This window comes from Vipera ursinii (assembly GCF_947247035.1).
Source record: "Vipera ursinii genome assembly, chromosome: 2".
Taxonomy (NCBI): domain Eukaryota; kingdom Metazoa; phylum Chordata; class Lepidosauria; order Squamata; family Viperidae; genus Vipera; species Vipera ursinii.
This window is the reverse complement of record NC_139513.1, coordinates 54,651,443-54,669,845: the sequence shown is the minus strand read 5'-3', so window position 1 is coordinate 54,669,845 and position 18,403 is coordinate 54,651,443. Positions and strand designations below refer to the sequence as shown.

At 37.5% G+C, this 18,403-nt stretch overlaps 1 protein-coding gene and 1 long non-coding RNA gene across 3 annotated transcripts in view; one reads left to right on the top strand and one right to left on the bottom strand.

Moving 5' to 3' along the window:
* LOC310635416 overlaps positions 1–18,403 on the top strand; it is a 790,193-nt gene that overhangs the window by 554,190 nt on the left and 217,600 nt on the right. The window lies entirely within an intron of this gene.
* The window catches only part of EEFSEC (eukaryotic elongation factor, selenocysteine-tRNA specific), a 164,941-nt gene that overhangs the window by 64,382 nt on the left and 82,156 nt on the right, over positions 1–18,403 (bottom strand). Inside the window, exon 6 of one of the 2 annotated variants that reach the window (XM_083354326.1) lies at positions 9,793–10,205. The exons of the other annotated variant lie outside the window; for it this stretch is intronic. Within the exon in view, the coding sequence (XP_083210452.1) occupies positions 10,170–10,205 (36 nt within the window). The 3' untranslated portion in view covers positions 9,793–10,169. Of the gene's footprint in view, positions 1–9,792; positions 10,206–18,403 lie in introns of those variants that run through there. 2 annotated transcript variants of the gene reach the window in all.

The window sequence follows — 18,403 nt, the reverse complement described above, 5'->3', positions numbered from 1 at the left end:
GTGTACAGCAAATGAACCAGGAAGCAATCTGTCTCTTTAATAAAAATTTCCCCCAGTCTTTTCTACTTTAGTTAGCTCGATTTGAAGTAATTGTTAGGAGAATCTGAGTAAATAGTCACTGAAGGCCTGAGAAAACAAGCAGGAAAATATAGGAAATTAAAACACCATAGGGCAAAACATTACAGCTTTGAAAAAGCTATACGGCAGTCAAGGTAAGGAGACTACGCAAAAGAAAAGTCCTCAGACATCTCTCTCTATTCATATTGACACATTTATCTCCACACCAATTTCATATTTGGAAAATATTTTGCCTGCATGAATAAGACAAAATATTTCAGACCAACTTTCAAAACTTCAAGTTTAACGTTAAAACGTAATCAATGTTTATTACACTTAATGTTTTAAACCAAGCTGCATTGAATTTAATTTAAAGATTATTAAACCAGTGGGAGTCAAGTTTGGATTCATAATTAAGCAATCATATATATAAGAGGCAGCAAGCTTGTTGCACAGGGAAAGATAAACATGCTTCCTTGGGCACTGGCAAAGCAAAGATGCAACCAAGTGAACCTAATTCCCAAGGTATGAATATTTGTGATTACTACTAATGCCTGAAGATACTAGGTCTCTGTGTTATGTCAAAGAGTCCTGATATGAAAAAGAAAAGAAAATGTTGAAAAAATAAGAGAAAGTATTGTTTGATTTTAAAAAAAATGGTTTTTGGTTCTTTGTTAAAATAGTATCATTACACTGATCAATCAGAATAAAAAGCAGACCAAATCTTGTATGTACAATAGTGTTTTCAAACTTAGCAAGTTTAAGGTGTGCAGATTTCAAATTGCAAAATTCCCCAGCCAGCACGTTGAAGTCCACACATCTTAAACTTACCGAGTTTGAAAAACGCTGATGCACATCGAGACTATTATTTAAAATGCGAGCTACAAATTTTACGTTAGCACAGAATTATCCTTAGAATTTCTGTAACTATTTCACAATTTTGTTAGAGTTTGTCTTAAAACAGATGCTATGGAAGTCATCAAACAATATTGGCTTTGGATCCAAGAAACCTTCGTAAAGTGCCAATTCAGCAACTAGGTAATAGTATCATATATTGTGATTATTACAATATAAGCTTGTAACAGAATTATCAACAATACACAGTCAGTCTGCTTATAAACTAGCAGTTGGGGGGGGGGGGAAGCAGAATCCACAACATTACCAAGATAGTGGTAATGACAATAGCCATTCTTATTTCTGTTCTAAATGTATACATTTGTTAGACTGGTACCAGCTTTTCCTGGAGAAGCTCAAGGCCACATATATAGTACTTTCTCCTACCAAATTTCCCACAATAATCACACTCTGAGGTAGGATGGACTAAGAGAACATGACTGCCCCAAATTACCTAGTGAACTTCTATAACTGAAGGTAAACTTGAACCTGGGTTTCTTTGGTATCGATACAGTATCTTAACCAATATGCCACACATTGGCTGTAAATATCCTTTTAAAATATCCTTGTTAATTAATATATCTGATTTAATAGAGGCAATTATACTTGACAGTGGTCAGGAACCTCTGTTGCATTCAAGATGCCTTTATTTTTACATACCCTCCCATACACTTCTTTAATGTTTAGAAAAGTTTATTCTTTGCTTGCACTGAAATTCAATTCTTATTATTTTATCAGCAATTAATCCTGTTCTGCGTTCTCAGAATTTCTACCAGGGCTATCATTTTGCCATTAGCTGAATAGTCTTGGGGCTTTGCTTTTCTCTATGTTTCTCATCCAATTTCTACTGGTTATAAAATATGAAGCTGAAAAATCCAATACTGTGGACAACAACGGATACACCACTCTTCTTCTGAGCCTGTAGACAGAGGCCTCACAGTGAGGGCAGACTAATTTTATTAACTTCAGGGGAACTTCAAAAAGCTTAAGGCCTTTAATGCCAGACAGAGACGACCCCAAAAGTCAGTTTAAGTGCTGCGTAAACAAAGGATTAGGTCAAGAAAAAGCTAAAGGCTCCTTGCATTTCTTGTTTATATTGTCATATGACCTAGTGGGAGTGGAAGCGGGTTGACTTTCTGATTTTAATCCGCCATGGTGTACAGTGGTGCTTCAGTTCATTGACCTACATTACAATAATATTTTTTTAAAATTTATGGGCAGAGTTGCAGCATCAAACTCACTTAAGGAGTTAAAATAGGAAAATGAAAGGGGGGTAAAGAACAAATGTTTCTGACTAATAAATTCTCCTTCACTTGCTTAGGTTAGATCAGCAGCTTAGAAAGGGATTTCCAGTTCAAAGAGACTGTTTCTGCTGCTCTTGTTTTATAGCTTAGAGTAGAGGACACACTAGCATTGTGTTTTATTAAATATTCCCTCCCCCTTGACTTTTCTGTTGGCAGAGGAGAAAATATTATTGTACTAACACAGGTGAAGCATCAGTCATCTTTCTTTCTCTCTCTCCCCCTTGCTCAAATTTTAATATAAAGTACACAGTTTTACAATCCTTTTGATTTAATTTAATTTACCGTATTTGCACTGCAGTATTGTTTGCGGTAAAGAGCTGCCTTTTGTGTTGTGACACTCAACACAAACATTGTGGTTTAATTCTGCATGAAAAAAAGGATATTTAAACAGAACTTCCTTCTCTACTTCCTCCAAGTCTCTACAAGTCAAATCTGACTTAGTGTTGCTCAGGTTATTATTTATTAACTCAGAGCTCCCCAACCTTTCGGGCACCAGGGACCGGTTCTGCGGAGAGAGGATTTTCTGCGGACCAGAGGGTGCATGGTTGTGTGTGCTGCCTGCATCCCACAGATGGGGCTTTCCTTGTTTGTGCGGACCGGTTGCTGGCATGCCACAGACCAGTACCGGTCCACGGACTGGGGGTACTAGTACTGGTCCATGGACCGGGGATTGGGGACCCCTGTATTAATTGATTGGGTTTCTATGCCTCCAAATCCCCTGTTTTGCGGTATGTTACCAAAAGACTAGTGGAGATAGTCCTCGACCTATAACAGTTACAATGGCATAGAAAAAAGTGACTTATGACCATTTTTCACACATATGACCATTCAGATTCTTAGCAACTGACTGATATTTATCACAGTTGCCGTGTCCCAGTGTCATGTAATCACCTTTTGTGACTTTCTGACAAGCAAAGTCAATGGGGAAGCCAGATTCACTTAACAACCACGTTACTAAATTAACAACTATAGTCATTCAATTAACACCTGTGGCAAGAAAAGTTGTAAAATGGGGCAAAATTCACTTAACAAATGTTTCACTTAGCAACAGAAATGTTGGGATCAATTATGGTTGTAAGTCGAGGACTGCCTGTATATTGACAACTGTAAGAAAGCTAAATAAAAGGAGAAAAGGACATTAATCCAACTACCATTTCTTCATTACTGTCTTTAGTTGATTTCTAAATTTGATTTAGTACTATTTATTTATTTATATTTCCCCTTTCTTAACCATCCATTTCCCTCAGAAAGATTACCCAAGTATCTCCCCTAATATTGCCATAAGAACATTCTAAAATTGTGTTAGCTTTTTCAGTCACCTTGAATCACAGGATTGCACAAAGTCTGCACCTAAATGCCCCTTTTGTGACTTAATAAAGAGTCAGGCAGACTTCTCCAGCACTGACATGTCAGGAAACATGTGTGTCTGTCATTCGGGTATGGTTGCATAGATGTCCCATTTATATTTCTGCAAATGTAACATGTGACACCTATGTGCAGATGTGGCAACTGTAAATGAAGCTTACAGTATACAACCAAGGCATTTGGGGCATTCATAAATTCGGCATTTGACTCCTAACAGATTTGGCTTAAAGTTGTCTTGTTAGAAACCATTAATTATAATGTCCTGGTTTGAATAAAAGAAAAAAAAATAGTAAGTGAAGAATTTATTTTTAGTGCCAGTTCAAAGGGAGTTCAGATCAACTCTCTGCATGTAAAAGGGTTTTTTTTACTAAGTTTGTCAAAGATCAGCTCAAACTTGATAGCTCTTTCAATCAACTGTCATTAGGATTAGAGCAGGGATTCCCAAAGGTTTTGCCATTACACCTCCCTTTAGTGTAAGCTTAATATATATCCCTCCCCCCCCCAAAAAAAAACCCAAATGGAAATGAGGAATGAAAACAATGCAATGAAACTCTGAGAAAGTTTAGATTTATGATAACAAGGTAACAAACATTCCTCACGTTTCCCCTGGAGATACACCTCACAATTTGAGAAACCCCCTGGTTTTGAGTTTAAATAGTTAATTTGACCGTGCCAGGAAGATTTAAAAATATAGGAGAAGCATATGAACCTAAGACTCATGTCCCTGCAGCAAGTTTCAGCTAGTGCTGTGTTGGAATGAGACCGATAAATGTAGAAGACATACAAACAATTTGCCTCAACTCACTCCTTTCAGAGAAGCCAGGAAGTTCCCTGTCGTGCTAGGTCAGAGATTGCGGGATGAACTGAAGGGATATATGTAGACACCACGCTCTGTAGGCATATTTATCTTTAAGGTTCTCTCAGAGATTTAAAAGATTTCCAAAGAGGGCTCTACAGAGAAAGGCACTATGATCCTAAGAAGAGTGCAACCTTAGTGCCTGAGAATAACTGTTTTTCCTAAAAGGTGGACACAGGAAGCTGTATGCTGACCATATGTGGAATCTGTGGTAATTTCAACTTTGTTTCACTGAGGCCAATTCATACTTATATACTGTATTCCATGGCAGCTTTGTTTCATTTCCCACTTGTACAGTTACTTCAGGCATGCATATTGCAGCAATGAATGGAATCATGACATCAAATGAACCTTATAAGGGCCTACAGTTAAAAGCTAAGAAAGTTTGTTTTCCGAAAACCACCTTGTTGCAATTACAACATCATTAATAGTGTTGTAAATATATGAGCAACCTTCAAAATTGCTTAATTATTATGTTTACTTGTGCTACTGATATATTTATACTGATATAAAAACATTTAATAAGTACTTTTGTTATTATTTCTTATCACATTTTACAGAAAGAAATGGGGGGGAAAATGACAATCCCACCAAAAACAAGCCCCCTCCACAGGAAAGAACCACATGAAAAAACTACAAAAACAAAGCAAAACTCATAAGGAAACAAATTACCAGTATATTTCTAATTTTAAGTTACTAAGAATCAAGCAAAAAGAAATTTACTGGGTTAAATTACTATTTTGCCATCTGGCAGGTTATTTCGGCTTGATGAGATTTAGAGATACTTTTAATATTAGGAGAATGCTGGACAACAACACTCTTTCTCAATCTTTGTTAATTATCCTACTTTGCAAATGTTATATTTGTGAGAGCAGAAAACCTAAGCTCACAGAGATAAAATGTTAAAAATACTGTGAGAATTACCAGAAGCTTTGGGGGAAGGGGGTAGTCTGTGGATATTCATTTTTTACCTGTATCTGGAATTCATCAACAGACATTTCCATCTACTTTAATTTGAAATGATGTTTGTTGCACATATCCATTAATTTCTTGCATCAGTCTAAACTGAAATTGATTTGATAAAAAGAGTTTCTCAAGCAATTGTATTTTCTACTGGATATATGTGGAAAATAACACAGAATTTTATTTTCCAATACTTCAGGTTGCTTGGCATTTAATGGTTGGACCACATTATTGTTGTTTGGGGACCATGTCCACATTATCTGCCTTCACTTTTACAGTCCAAGTTCAAAAGCATTAATTTCATCTGAACAAAAAACAGGAGGACTGAGATGCGGAGGACACGAGGAATGACCTTAAAGGACAAGAGAAAGAGCTGTGACCCAGAAATCAGTCAGATAAGTGGTATCTGAGCCCAGGCTAGGAAACTAATTTGAGAAAACATCTCAGACAAATCCTTCCCTAGTTCACATGAAAATAAAGGAGGACACATATATTCAGACTTCTAAGATTGTGTTACTGAAGCTATTACAGTAAAAATTGTTCTGCTCTATATGACATTGGTTTCTTAGTCTGGTCTCCCTGGTTGGGCTGATACTAGAGAAGAAAAACAAGGCAGTAGAATGACCAACACTTTCAGTAACTATACCCCAAATTCCACCAACTCAAGTGTCCTCCAGATAACTGGTTTTCATATCTGCATCCTGCATGGCTATTGAAGAAAATTCTGAGAATTGAAAGTCAATCTTGACAACACTAAGTCCACTACGCAATTAAGATGTGAAATGTAGAATATAAACAAGCAAAGAAGATACCTTTTCCAAGGCTTTCATGGCTACTTTACCAAATGCTAGTCTGAGCCATATTTCTTTCTGCTTCTGCCTGTAATGTTGATTATTGATCCTGAAAGGCAGAAGCTATCTATATCTCTGATGTTTTCATTGTCAATTCCAAGGCTGGTTTTTCTACATGTTTTTAATTTGAGCTTCTTTATATTTATATTTTTAGTCCTGTTTGTTCACTGTGCTTCTTGATTTTTATTACTAGAGCTTGGAGATCCTTTGTATTTTCACCTATCAGAAGGTTACTGATGTTTCTTCCTCCAGTTGTAAAACCATACTCGTCTTCTTCTAATCTAGCTTCCCTTTAAATATATTCAGCATATGGGTAGAATAAATAAGTGGAGAATATACAGTCTTGTCACATCCCTTCCCCACCCCCCATGTTCTCTCCAAATTACGTCTCCCTTCCTTGTATATAGGTTTCTTATGAGGACATTGAGATGTACTAGTGTTCCCATTTTCTAAGCATATTTTTTTTAATCCCATTTATATCCCGCCCTTCTCCGAAGACTCAGGGCGGCTTACAATTTAAGCACAAACCAATGTGCTTAGCAATAGCCTTCATTCTATGTATATGTCTGCTTATTAGGGCTTCCCCCCCCCCAAGCGGCATTATTACAAAGTCAGCTTATTGCCCCCAACAGTCTGGGTCCTCATTTTACCTACCTCGGAAGGATGGAAGGCTGAGTCAACCTTGAGCCTGGTGGGATGCGAACCTGCACTAACATTCCATGATTGACACAATTAAATGCCTTTCTCTGCTTAATGGAGAACGTACTGACATCTTTTTATATATTCCTTGACTCTCTAATTTCATAGCAATAATATTTTGCATTTCTCCACCTGTTCTAAAGCCAGCTTGAACATCTGGCATCTCTTTCCAGTAGGGTTTTTATTTTGCCAGCATGTAAGTTAAGGATATTATACAATAGTTTATACATTGTGTTAAGTCTTCTTAACACAGGGTAAGTTCTTTTTGGTACCAGATGGCGATACACATGTGTACAGTGATCACTTTGGTTGTTTGAACACAATTTTAGCTATGATGAAATGATTAGAATGGCAGAAGTTCTAAGTCATTCTCCTGCTTCATTTTGGTTTCCTAAGTCATAAAACGTTTCCAATTTTGTCATGCCAGTCGCCAATGACAAACAGGACATCTTGCTTTCATGTTTAATTGATTTCAGACTGAACTTGCTCATAAAACTCATTAGCCTCCTCTTCTTCTGTATCAGTAGTTGGAGCATAAACATAAATGATCATTATATTAAATGTTTGTCCACAAAGTCTATTTGACAATTGACTGCATTGCAGCCAAACATTGTTCTAAGTATATATTTCTTAGCTATAAAAGCAATGCCACTTCTTTGATTTTTATGCCCTTAGTAAATACAGTGATCTTTAGACTGAAAGTATTCCTAGTCCATCTAATTAACTGATGCCTAGGGTCAATTCGTAGTCCTTCCATTTCATCTTTCACTGTGCTGGGCTTTCCTGTGTTCATGCCTCTTACGTTCCATGTTCCCAATGTACCGGTAATTCTATCTTTGTAGCTTTGGATTTTCTTTTCCTGTATATCAACGTCAGCAACCAGACATCCCAGAGCTTTTAATTAGCCATGCATTAACACTAATTTGTACTTCAAAAGATTCTCAGCTCTTCCTCAGTAGTATATTAAAGCCCTCGGACCTATATTGTCAATCATTTTATATTTTTTATGCATGAGGTTTTCTCAGGAAAAATATAGGATTGGTTTACTATTGCCTCCTCCCATGCAATATGAAGGGATGTTTTCAGTTGTCATTGTCACTGAAGTGATCATCTACCTTGTTTCTGACCAATATAGCTGCCTGCTTGCTTTAGCTGGTTGACTTCATGCTTTGGGTAACCCTGATGGGAAAATATTTTCTTGGCAAATGCTCCCAGTATTCTTTGTTCATTCCTTCAAGCAACATCTCCTCCTCCTCCTCCTACCATAATGACACAGCACAGCAAAACCTGAGGTACTATTACATATGAACTAAGTGACTATTACATTACTTCATTACTTAATACAACTGTCCAAACACTCTGCAAACTAAAATTTGGAAGATTATAAAAATAACTTTATAATAACACCAACAAAGTTTTGATATGACAAATTCAGTCTTGCCATCCAAAAAAAGTAATTTTAACACTGCTTCTTTTTTTTTAAGTGACATTTTAATTTTCTTACAGCTACTTCATGAGAAAATTTGGTGACAGATTAGCCAAAGCCAGTGGTGGGATTCAAATACGTGAACAACCGGTTCTCTGTGTGGATGCCACTTCCGGAAGTCCATTCTGGGCCTGGGCAACAAAAAATTAGCTACCAGTTCTACCGAACTGGTGCAAATTGGCTGAATCCCACCACTGGCTAAAGCCATATTAATGCATATATCTATTCTTCTACCAGTAAAGCTGGAATTTTCCCATGTTCTCTGCATTTTTAAATACAATGGTATTTCAAATGAGAATACAATTATCTCCACTTTCCTAAGCTGTACAAAATTGCTCAATTGCAAACAAACTAGCAGCCAAAAAATAAATACATCTCTTATGCTCTTATTTTAGTGTGGATTTTAACTAATGAAAGCATTGTGCATTTTTATTCAGTGATTGCCCTCATTGAAGTGTTATCATCATTATTTAGTATGCCATCAGCAGCCAAGCACAACCAGGCAAACCTGTGTTTAGATTTTAAAGCAGCTGAAACATAAATTGTGGCAAAATCAGGTTTTGCCAAGCACTGAGTCTACTGTCAAGTGCTGACATCATACTGGCACATACTAGACGGAACAAAACAAATACATATACGTTTGTTCATATGCACAGAGTAAATTTTATAAATCTAAAATGTTAAAACAAGAAAAGAATCATATAATACTACAACCCAACATACAATGTCCAAAGTAGGATACTGAGATGAGATGTGAAAGCCAGTTTGGTTTAGAGGTTAAGATATGTTTGCCACCTTGAGTTATCTATAAAAATAATAAAGGTGGAATAAAAATAAATTAAATAAGGCACAAATAATACAAACTCCTACAAGGATAATTGTGTTGTCTAGAGAACTTTTTTAAAATGACAACTTCCTCTTTTCACTAAAAATATAAAACTGTATGATTACTGATGTGCATGATAGCAATGTAAAATAACTACAGAGATCAGAAGTAAGGCAGTGGTTTATGAGCTGTGCATTATGATGAATGCCTGAGCATTTATAAACATTATTTATATGCAGACTTTAATGTTAAACCTAGAATATTTGGGGTTTTAAAAAAAAAACTTAAGTTCAGTCGGAGTACAGTAACTACTCTTGCCAAGAAATGCAGTACTTTATGTTTTAGACAGGTAAAGTCATTACAACTGGAGTGGCATGAAAGCCAGAATAAATAAATACTGCACACAAAGTTGCCTATTAAAATAATACCTTGCTGACCAAAGGTCTTTTAACAGGTCTTTCACATGTCAAAGTCTTCGCCTATGGCAGGGCTTTTCAACCAGTGGTACGGGTACCACCTGTGCTACATTGGCACCTGGCAGGTGGTACGCGACCATCCTAAAAAAGTGGTAGCGGGGGAGGGGAATGAGCTGAACCAGTGGCAACACAGCACAAACCTGAGCGAGAGATGTCTGGAGCTGCAGGGCTGTAAGGGCTCAGCGGAAGCGCCACGATCAGTGGTTCTTCGGGGCTGTCAGGGCTCAGTGGAAGCACCAGGATCGGCTGTGGCTTGGGGGGCACTTTTTTCAGTGCCATTGTAACTTCAAACAGTCACTAAGTGAACTGTTGTAAGTTGAGGACTACCTGTACTTCATCACTTTTTTTCTTTTTTCTTTTTTTCTTTTGGTCATCAAGTTTTTGACACCTTGCTAGGCGACTGGGTGGTACTCAGATGTTGCCATATCCTAAAAGTGGTACAATGGGTGAAAAGGTTGAAAAGCCCTGGCCTATGGTTTCACCAGGAAGCAGTTCTCCTTGAGGAATTAAACAGGCCCCAAACAACAAAGCACTGAAGTTTTTACTTCACAAATAAAACTAGGAAAATGTTCTTCCTCTTTTTATTTCACTACCATATTACTTATTAAGCAGGATCCCCCTCACCAAAACATTTTGAAGACTTAAAAGTTCTTTGAGCAAGAACTAACTGCAAAATAGGGGCATGCAAGAAGTCCACAATTCAATTGCTAGAAGCCATCTTGTGGAAGGTGTTTATAATTCATAGATCATATTTCAACTGGTGGGGTCAATAGGGCCCTCCCTGCTGTTGCCCCTGTCCCTGAGGAAAGCCCTCAATCTCTTGGCCTTCCACAAAATGGCCAAAACCTGGATGTGTAGTCTTGCATAGGGACACAGGAGCCTACACAGCTTTAGGGCTGGTTGGCCCCATAAGAACTACTCCCTTCCTGCCTATATTAACAACTCCTAGTCTACCCATCTTGGAACTTTTCATTTTTTGTAATTTTATAATGTTAATGTAATAACATGACAAAATGTTAATCCTAAATTATTCGGGTTTTAGAGAGAACTCAGTGACAAAGAAATATATGAAATTATATTGTTCTTTCATGGTTAATTGGTGATTCCCACTTCAGAACAAAATCAGGAAAAAGAGAGCTTGTATTTTCTATTATTTTGGAGTTTGTATTTATTTATATTTAAACATCATTCTTGGTGACTTTATCCATAAAAAATAAACATAAAAACCAGCACAGTATTTTAAAACTTTAATCCCTGTCAAGTCCCTAATGATAGCTTTACCAAGGAAGCGACATAGAATCCCATTAGTCAGGTTTAAGGCAGGAAAGGGGGGGGGGTTAGGTTAAGGAACCCTGGAAATTAGATTAAGTATATTCCAGTTCTCAGTTATTATTAAATACCACATGGCTGTGTATCTGTGAACTGTTTACATTTCTTTCTTTCAGACATTGTACTGGGTGGACTAGTTCTTAACAGAAGCCTAGGCATGGTCTCATGAAGTTATCTGGGATGAGTTTGAGTCCTCCAGACTGTGTATTCGGTCATCTGCCTATTAGATTCAGGTCCTTCTTGAGTTGTTAAGATTGCCCAGCAAGTAACTATCATTGATTCCATGCAGTGGTATTAGCTTTTTTAATTGATGGGGTGGTTTCTTCTGCCCTGAAGAAGATGGGTGTGCACTGTCTCCTCAAGAAGCCATATTTGAGTCTAGTGATTTTGAATAACAGTCAACCAATCTCCAACTTTCCCTTTTTAGGAAAATCAGTTGAGAAACTGGTTGGACAGCTATTTCAGGGGATCCTGAAGGAAGTGTATCACCATTTCACTCAAATATTAAGCCACGATCCAATACTGAAAATAGCATTGGTAGTGCTTGATGACTTCTGTCAGTCAGGATGGGTATAGAGTGTCCATCCTTGTGTTCCTTGATCTCACAATAACTTTTATACCATCAATCATGGTATCCTTCTGGATTAGCTGCTGGGTTGGAAGTTGGGAGCAGTTGTACCTCATTTCTCAGAAACTGTTTTCAGCTGACATTTGGCAGGAGGATGGATAATGCTCTTAGTCTCTTAACTGCACAGTGCCTCAGGGCTCTACACTCTCTTTTTCCTGATTAATATCTACAGGTAACCACATCTATCAGTTCAGTATCCATTATCACCAATATGCAAATGATGCCCAGTTGTACATCTTGACCCTGGCTCAGCCATGTAATGCTGTCAATGTCCAATATCAGAATCCAGAAACTGTGTGGAATGGGATGGAGAGAAACAGATTTAGGCTCAAACCTACCATAAATTAGTGGCTCTGGATTTTTGAGGGGCCCTCCTTCCAGTTTGAGGACTTTCTATCATTAATGTTAGATGGGGTTGCATTTCCCACTCAAGACTATATACAATCTGGGGGCCATCTTGGACTCATTTCTTCTGCAGAAGAAGCAGGTGACAGTCATGCCCAAGGGGTCCTTTGACCAGCTATACCTGCTTTATCAGTTGTGTCTGTTTCTAAATCAGAAGGTCTCACTAAAGTTCTAATTACCTTTCAGTTGGACTATTGAAAGGTAATGTATATGGGGCCAGGGTCACTCATTTCAAACTATCTTACAGTAGTTACATACCTCTCTATTTCTGGGAGTATCAACTCATTCTGTATTATCACTGGAGCTGACAGAGAGCCCTTTAGAAGAACGAAAATACATTTTTTTCTACAATTTAACCTCACGTTTCTTCCCCTCACCCACTCTTCAACATCTTCCCAAGACTTGTGTCAAGACTTGTACCACTCCAGCTTGTCTGGAATGGGAATGTAAACATGTATATCATCTGCACACTGATACCTCATACTAACAGATGATCTTTCCCAGCAGTTTCAAATATATTAAACAGCATGAGGGAAAAGACTGAATCCTGGGGCACATAAAATTAATGCTCACTGGGCTGACTCATTTTCCTCTATCATCACAGCTAAATAGCCCACTTAGGGCACTGCAACAAACTACCCTCATTTCCAACCCAAGTGGGCAGTCCAGAAGGCTACTGTGGCCAATGGTATGAACTGTTGCTGCTGAGAAGCCAAATAAAGTCAGGAGAAGTACCACAATGACTTCTAGGCCTTGACAAAGATTATCCACCAGAGCAATCAATGCTAATGCCCAGATCTGAATTCAGATTGAAATGATTCAGATAATTCTCCAGCACACTCTGTAAAGATTCCCTACCAGTTTAGTAATGGCTTTCTTAGTAAAAGGGAAGGTTGGAAACAGGGCAATCCAAAACAGCTAAGTTTTTTGAAAATGTGGCACAATATTCTCTCTTTTAAGGCAGACAGTAAAGATCTGTCCTCCAAAGAGGAATGAACTACTTTTCATGATGCCCCAACAACCTGAAGCAGCCAGAAAGAGCAAGAATATTTTTTTTTCATTTCGAGTTCATAAGCTAAGAAGAATCCCAGATAATGCTTGAAGACATTATGGAGATTCTGCCCATAATGAGTCAGAATTATAGAGAATAAGAGCAATTTCATCAGCAAAACATTATATCTACAAGCCCAGCAGCTAGGTAGCAAGACTTCTTCTTCAAAAACCTTAAACAAAGCTGACGGGCAACATGGCAAAATAAGAATGGAGAAGTATGAATGCTTTACTGCTCTTACAGCCATGGTGCAAGTTCAAATAGAAGTTCATTCCCATGTTCGGGCAGATTACAACATATTGTACACTGCCTCACAGACAGTTACCATATTCCATCCTAGCAGAAAGGACTTACAAACTAATGGCATTCTTTTATCAAGTAATTTATAAATGTGTAATTTATGTAAGCATCAAGTTTAACTCAAAGGAATCTTTGCTTTGTGAAGATACATATACAGTATGTGAAGATACATATACAGTAATAAGTGGAAAACAGATCAGATAAATTGTGTTAGTCCTTCTTAACTGCTGATGATCTATTGGGTAAGACAAAGCTGGTATTATTGTCATAGTTGACATAATTTCAGTGTCTCTCTCTCTCTCTCTCTCTCTCTCTCTCTCTCACACACACACACACAAACACACAATCACACATACAACCCTATGGGACAGCACTGGGCAGGAGTGTAGTTAATAGACTTCCATTACAGTGCTTATACCAGCTGCTACTAAACAAAATGAGATTCTAAGCAGTTCCAAGAATTGTTCCATGTAATTTCCAGGACACTGAGTATGGATGGAGTGTTTATAGATACGTTTCTTAGCTGCTGATAGTGTCTATAGCTTTGTGAGTAGCAAGCGATCTTCTGGAGAGCAGCAGTTGTAGCACTAGAATAAAAAGTGGTTGAAGACAATTCTTTACTATAACCTAACTTATGCTACCTAAAGCACTATATTTTTTTAAAACAAACAGCTGAACAAAAATCTGTTGCCTGGTGAGTGCCATAATAATCTTTAGCAACTTCTGTTTGTAGAAAAGTAGAACAAAACCATGGATATTGAGGGAACAATGGAAGTAGTGTGGTAACCTAATAATCAGAGGAAATTCTTATCCATCATCGCCTGATTTGAATTTCATGATGAATTGGCCATTAAATAATGGAGAAGTTGCATACATTTTATCATTAAGGGTGAAGAACTGTCAATTAAAATTACATGAAATGAGTTTTCCCCATTTTTTTTCAGAAACAGAACCCTATAAACCTGGCAAGCTACAGAAAGTAAGCCTGAACTTTAATTTGAACTCTCCTAGTAGTTTTGAAGCTAAACTGTCCCTAACCACACACACACTTTAATATGTTAATAGGAACACCAATTCCTGGGGGCAGGAGATATATGTGTGCATGTATAAAAGACATTATTATTTAGTGCCTTTCTACAGCATTGACAGAAGGGCAACCACCCACTTCCTTCCTTGACAAAGAGAACATAGTTTTTCTCCATCAATGTCAAGAATAGACACTATAAATTCAGTTGTTCTAATCTCCAGACATCTATCAGCAATAGGGTGGAACCGTCTGAATTAGTATTTCTATGAAACCAGAGGCTGGACATTTCTTAAAACACTCAATGATTTCATCACCCATTTGTTCACACTTTTCCCCTTGAGGACTAAGCTACTGTTTTTTCCAAGCCATCTATCTATACATATACTCTAAGTAAACACAAATTATGTTTGTTAGAACATTACACTTAATATTAACAACAATATACATCTATGTCTCCATAATCACTTTTATATTAAAGAAACACTCTCGCAAGAGAGAGAAAGTGGTAGTAGCACGCTAAATCTTGCTTTTCTATTATTTTGAGCTTTTCAGAAGACTAGGCTTCCTGCAGAATTTCCAGTAAAAGTTTAACCCTGTTTGAAATATGTGGAGGTTTAAGCCAAGAAATTCAGCTCTGGATCTAACTCACAATATTAACTCAGTTACTTTCAGCTGTAGAATAGTTTATCGCACAATCAGCCGAATGTTTAGACTGGGTTTGAAGTTTTTATCCACCTGTCAAGTCTTTCCCAATGACCTGGGATAAGTAGATGTTGTTTTAAAGTGTTAAAGATATCATCACAGAACGTAAGCAGTACCAAGTAAAGCTTCCTTTTGCAATTGATTGATGTGAATTTTGTCAGTGCCAATGGTATTCAAGTGGTGCTCCAGATGTTTTGGGATTGTAACTCAGGCACCTATTACTATTAGTACAATCTTTGATTTCTTTGCAAATAGTTTTTCTACTTTTATTTGCAAGTCCTTATATTTGTTATTTTGTCCAGTTCTTCCTCTCATCTTCTTCTGCTGTCTCCAGGTACTTCCACTATCCAGAGTTTTTTTTGTCACTGACAGTTGTTAAGTCTGGGGTGTTATGTTGGAAGCAGTCTATGACAATTCACCAGGGCCGACTTGCCACAGCCAACCTGCTGCAGGACAACTCGCTGCAGGACAAGAGTTACTGTAAGATCAAAGAAATAGTGAAATAGAATCATTGAAGAAAGGATGCAAAAGGAGGGACAGAATGAAATGTGAATGGCAAAAGTTATTTTTTATTTATTTTAAATAATTAAATAGAATTGTTAAATTGTCCCACAGCAACTGTCCGATGGCGAGTTGGCCATGGTGAGGTGTCCAGCAATGAGTTGGCCGTAGTTGTCCCATTCCGGTTGCAAGTGCTTTTCTGTTTGAATTCTAAAATCCCAAAGCACTTTAGCTTCTTCATTTTCTTATTACTTTGTCTATTTTATAGTTCCACCAATTCTTGATTCTAGGCAAATGGTATTTCTTGCAGATCTTTCAATGGGCCATTGTTGCTACTTTCTCATGCTCTTCTTTGTAGTCAGTCTGTGTGATCTTCTTTCGGCAGGTGACTAGGAGCCCACTGTTTCTTCAGCTTCTTTGCAGAAGTAGAATTTTCTGTCTGTTCCTATCATCTCAGTTCTGGCTTGATATGCATTTGTTAGGCTTTGAAGCCAGAATTAACCCCTCTGTCTCTTTCTTCAACTTTCCTGCTCTTAGCCAGGCTCAGGTCTATCTTCCCATGCTTCTTTTCTCTTCTTCATTTAATCCTCCTTGTAAGCCAGTTTGGTCTCTCCACTATTCAGTAAGCCTTCCTGGTAAACTAGCTGCAGGGCATCTTCTTCACCTTCCTTCAGATGTGCTTCCAAAACCCTTTTATTTTCTCCAACCATCTGATGTACTTGCAACATTCCACCACCACCTATTTTCCTTGGTGAATAGAATCTGTCAACACTGCTGGATGTAAGGCATGATTCATTGTCATTATTTTTCTGGTCTCCCTATCCAGGGCCTTTAGTTCTGCTTGAGTTCAGTCATTATTCCAGTGCTGTACCTAATGACTGGAATCGCCCAGGTGTTAATTGGTATTTCCTCCACTGAGTTTGGACTTTAAGATCTTCTTCACTTTCATGATATATTCACTTCTAACTTGACTTCAGTGTGCTTGATGTTGTCAGCTTGAAAGAATGCCCAGGTATTTCTAGTGATCTATTTCAACTAGATTTTTTTTTAATTAAAAAGTTTTACAAAAACAAAGTTTTACAATATATCCCCAAATCCCCCCCACCCCAAACCCGCCCACTTCCCCCCCACTTCCCAGAGCTAAATACAGGATTATAGTTATAATAATCATATTCTAAATAAAAATTATGCATAATATACAATTAACCAAATTCATAATGTGCTTTAACTCCCCTTTAACATAACTACAAAGTACCAATAACAATATCCCACTAAAATCTACTCATAAGCTAAATGGAACTTTTTAGTCCCATATTTGTTCTGAATATAATTTATCCATCTCCTCCTAACTGAAATATATCTTTCCTGTGAATGATCTTTCAAATAAGCAGAAATCTTAGACATTTCTGCAAGATTCGAAACTTTAAACACCCATTCTTCTATAGTAGGCAAACTATCCTTCTTCCAATATTGTCCCACCAGTAACCGTGCTGCTGTTATCATATTCAACATCAAATTAGTTTCTTTAACATCACAATCTACAACAATACCCAATAAAAATAATTGCGGAGAAAACTTTATCTTTCTCTTAAAAATCTTTTGAATGTTCCACCAAATGATCCAAAAAGCTTTTATGTTTCTACAAGTCCACCACATGTGAAAATAGGTAGCTTCTAAACTATATTTCAACTAGATTCTTGATGTTATTTCCAAAGGGCATCTCAATTCCTTCATTTTTCATTATTTTTCCCCTGTTGATGGTGAGGGTGGCATATTTGTCCAGTCCAAACTGTATTGCAATATTCAAACAGTGTTGAGCAGCAATTCTAATTTCAAATGGGTTTTTTCCACACAGCTCCAGATTGTCTGTGTAAAGGAGGTGGGACAGCCTGACAGATGTTTTGATGTTTGATAGCCATGTTGTCAATATTGTTGACAGAAGAATCAGTACAATGACAGTCGGGATGACAGAGTCTCCTTGAAAGATTCCTGTCTTGATGTTAACCTTTCCCATATCCATCGACCAGCAACAGTGTCTTCCATTGTGCCACTGACCTTTGCACAAATCTTCTGATGTTTCTACTATTATTTCTAGGACCCTGATTATCCAATCATGGGGCAGTGAGTATAATGCCTTCATGTAATAAGTATTAGCTACATTGAAGTTGGCTTTCCCTCTCCTGTCATTTTCCAAAATCTTGTCAACATTGTTCTTCTGTTGTTTGAGTAGTTTCCTTTCCACTCAAGTGGAAAGAGCTTGTTTTCAACTAGATGCTGCTGGACTGTATAAGGTACATAACAGCTAGCAATTTGAAAGTTGTTGGTAAGAGGGCAATTGGTCTGTAGTTGCCTGGTACTGTCCTTTTTTTTTTGATCTTCTGTTATTGCCAGATGTTAACTACTCTTCAATTTCATCTCCTTTCAGTATGTTCTGAACTACTTGGCAACGAGTGGGTGTACACCAGTGAGATATTTCAACCAAAACATGCAATTCATCTTCACCTAGAGCTGATCAGTTTTTGATCTTTCTTCCTCTTTTCTCCACCACTTCTGTTATTACAAGTTCTTTCATTTCAGCTTCTTTTTTATTTTTATCCACCACCTTTACCCAAGCTGCATTCTTATCCCATAGCTGCAGACAAAACTGCACTATTCCTCCTCCTCCTCCTCCTTTTGGTGTTGA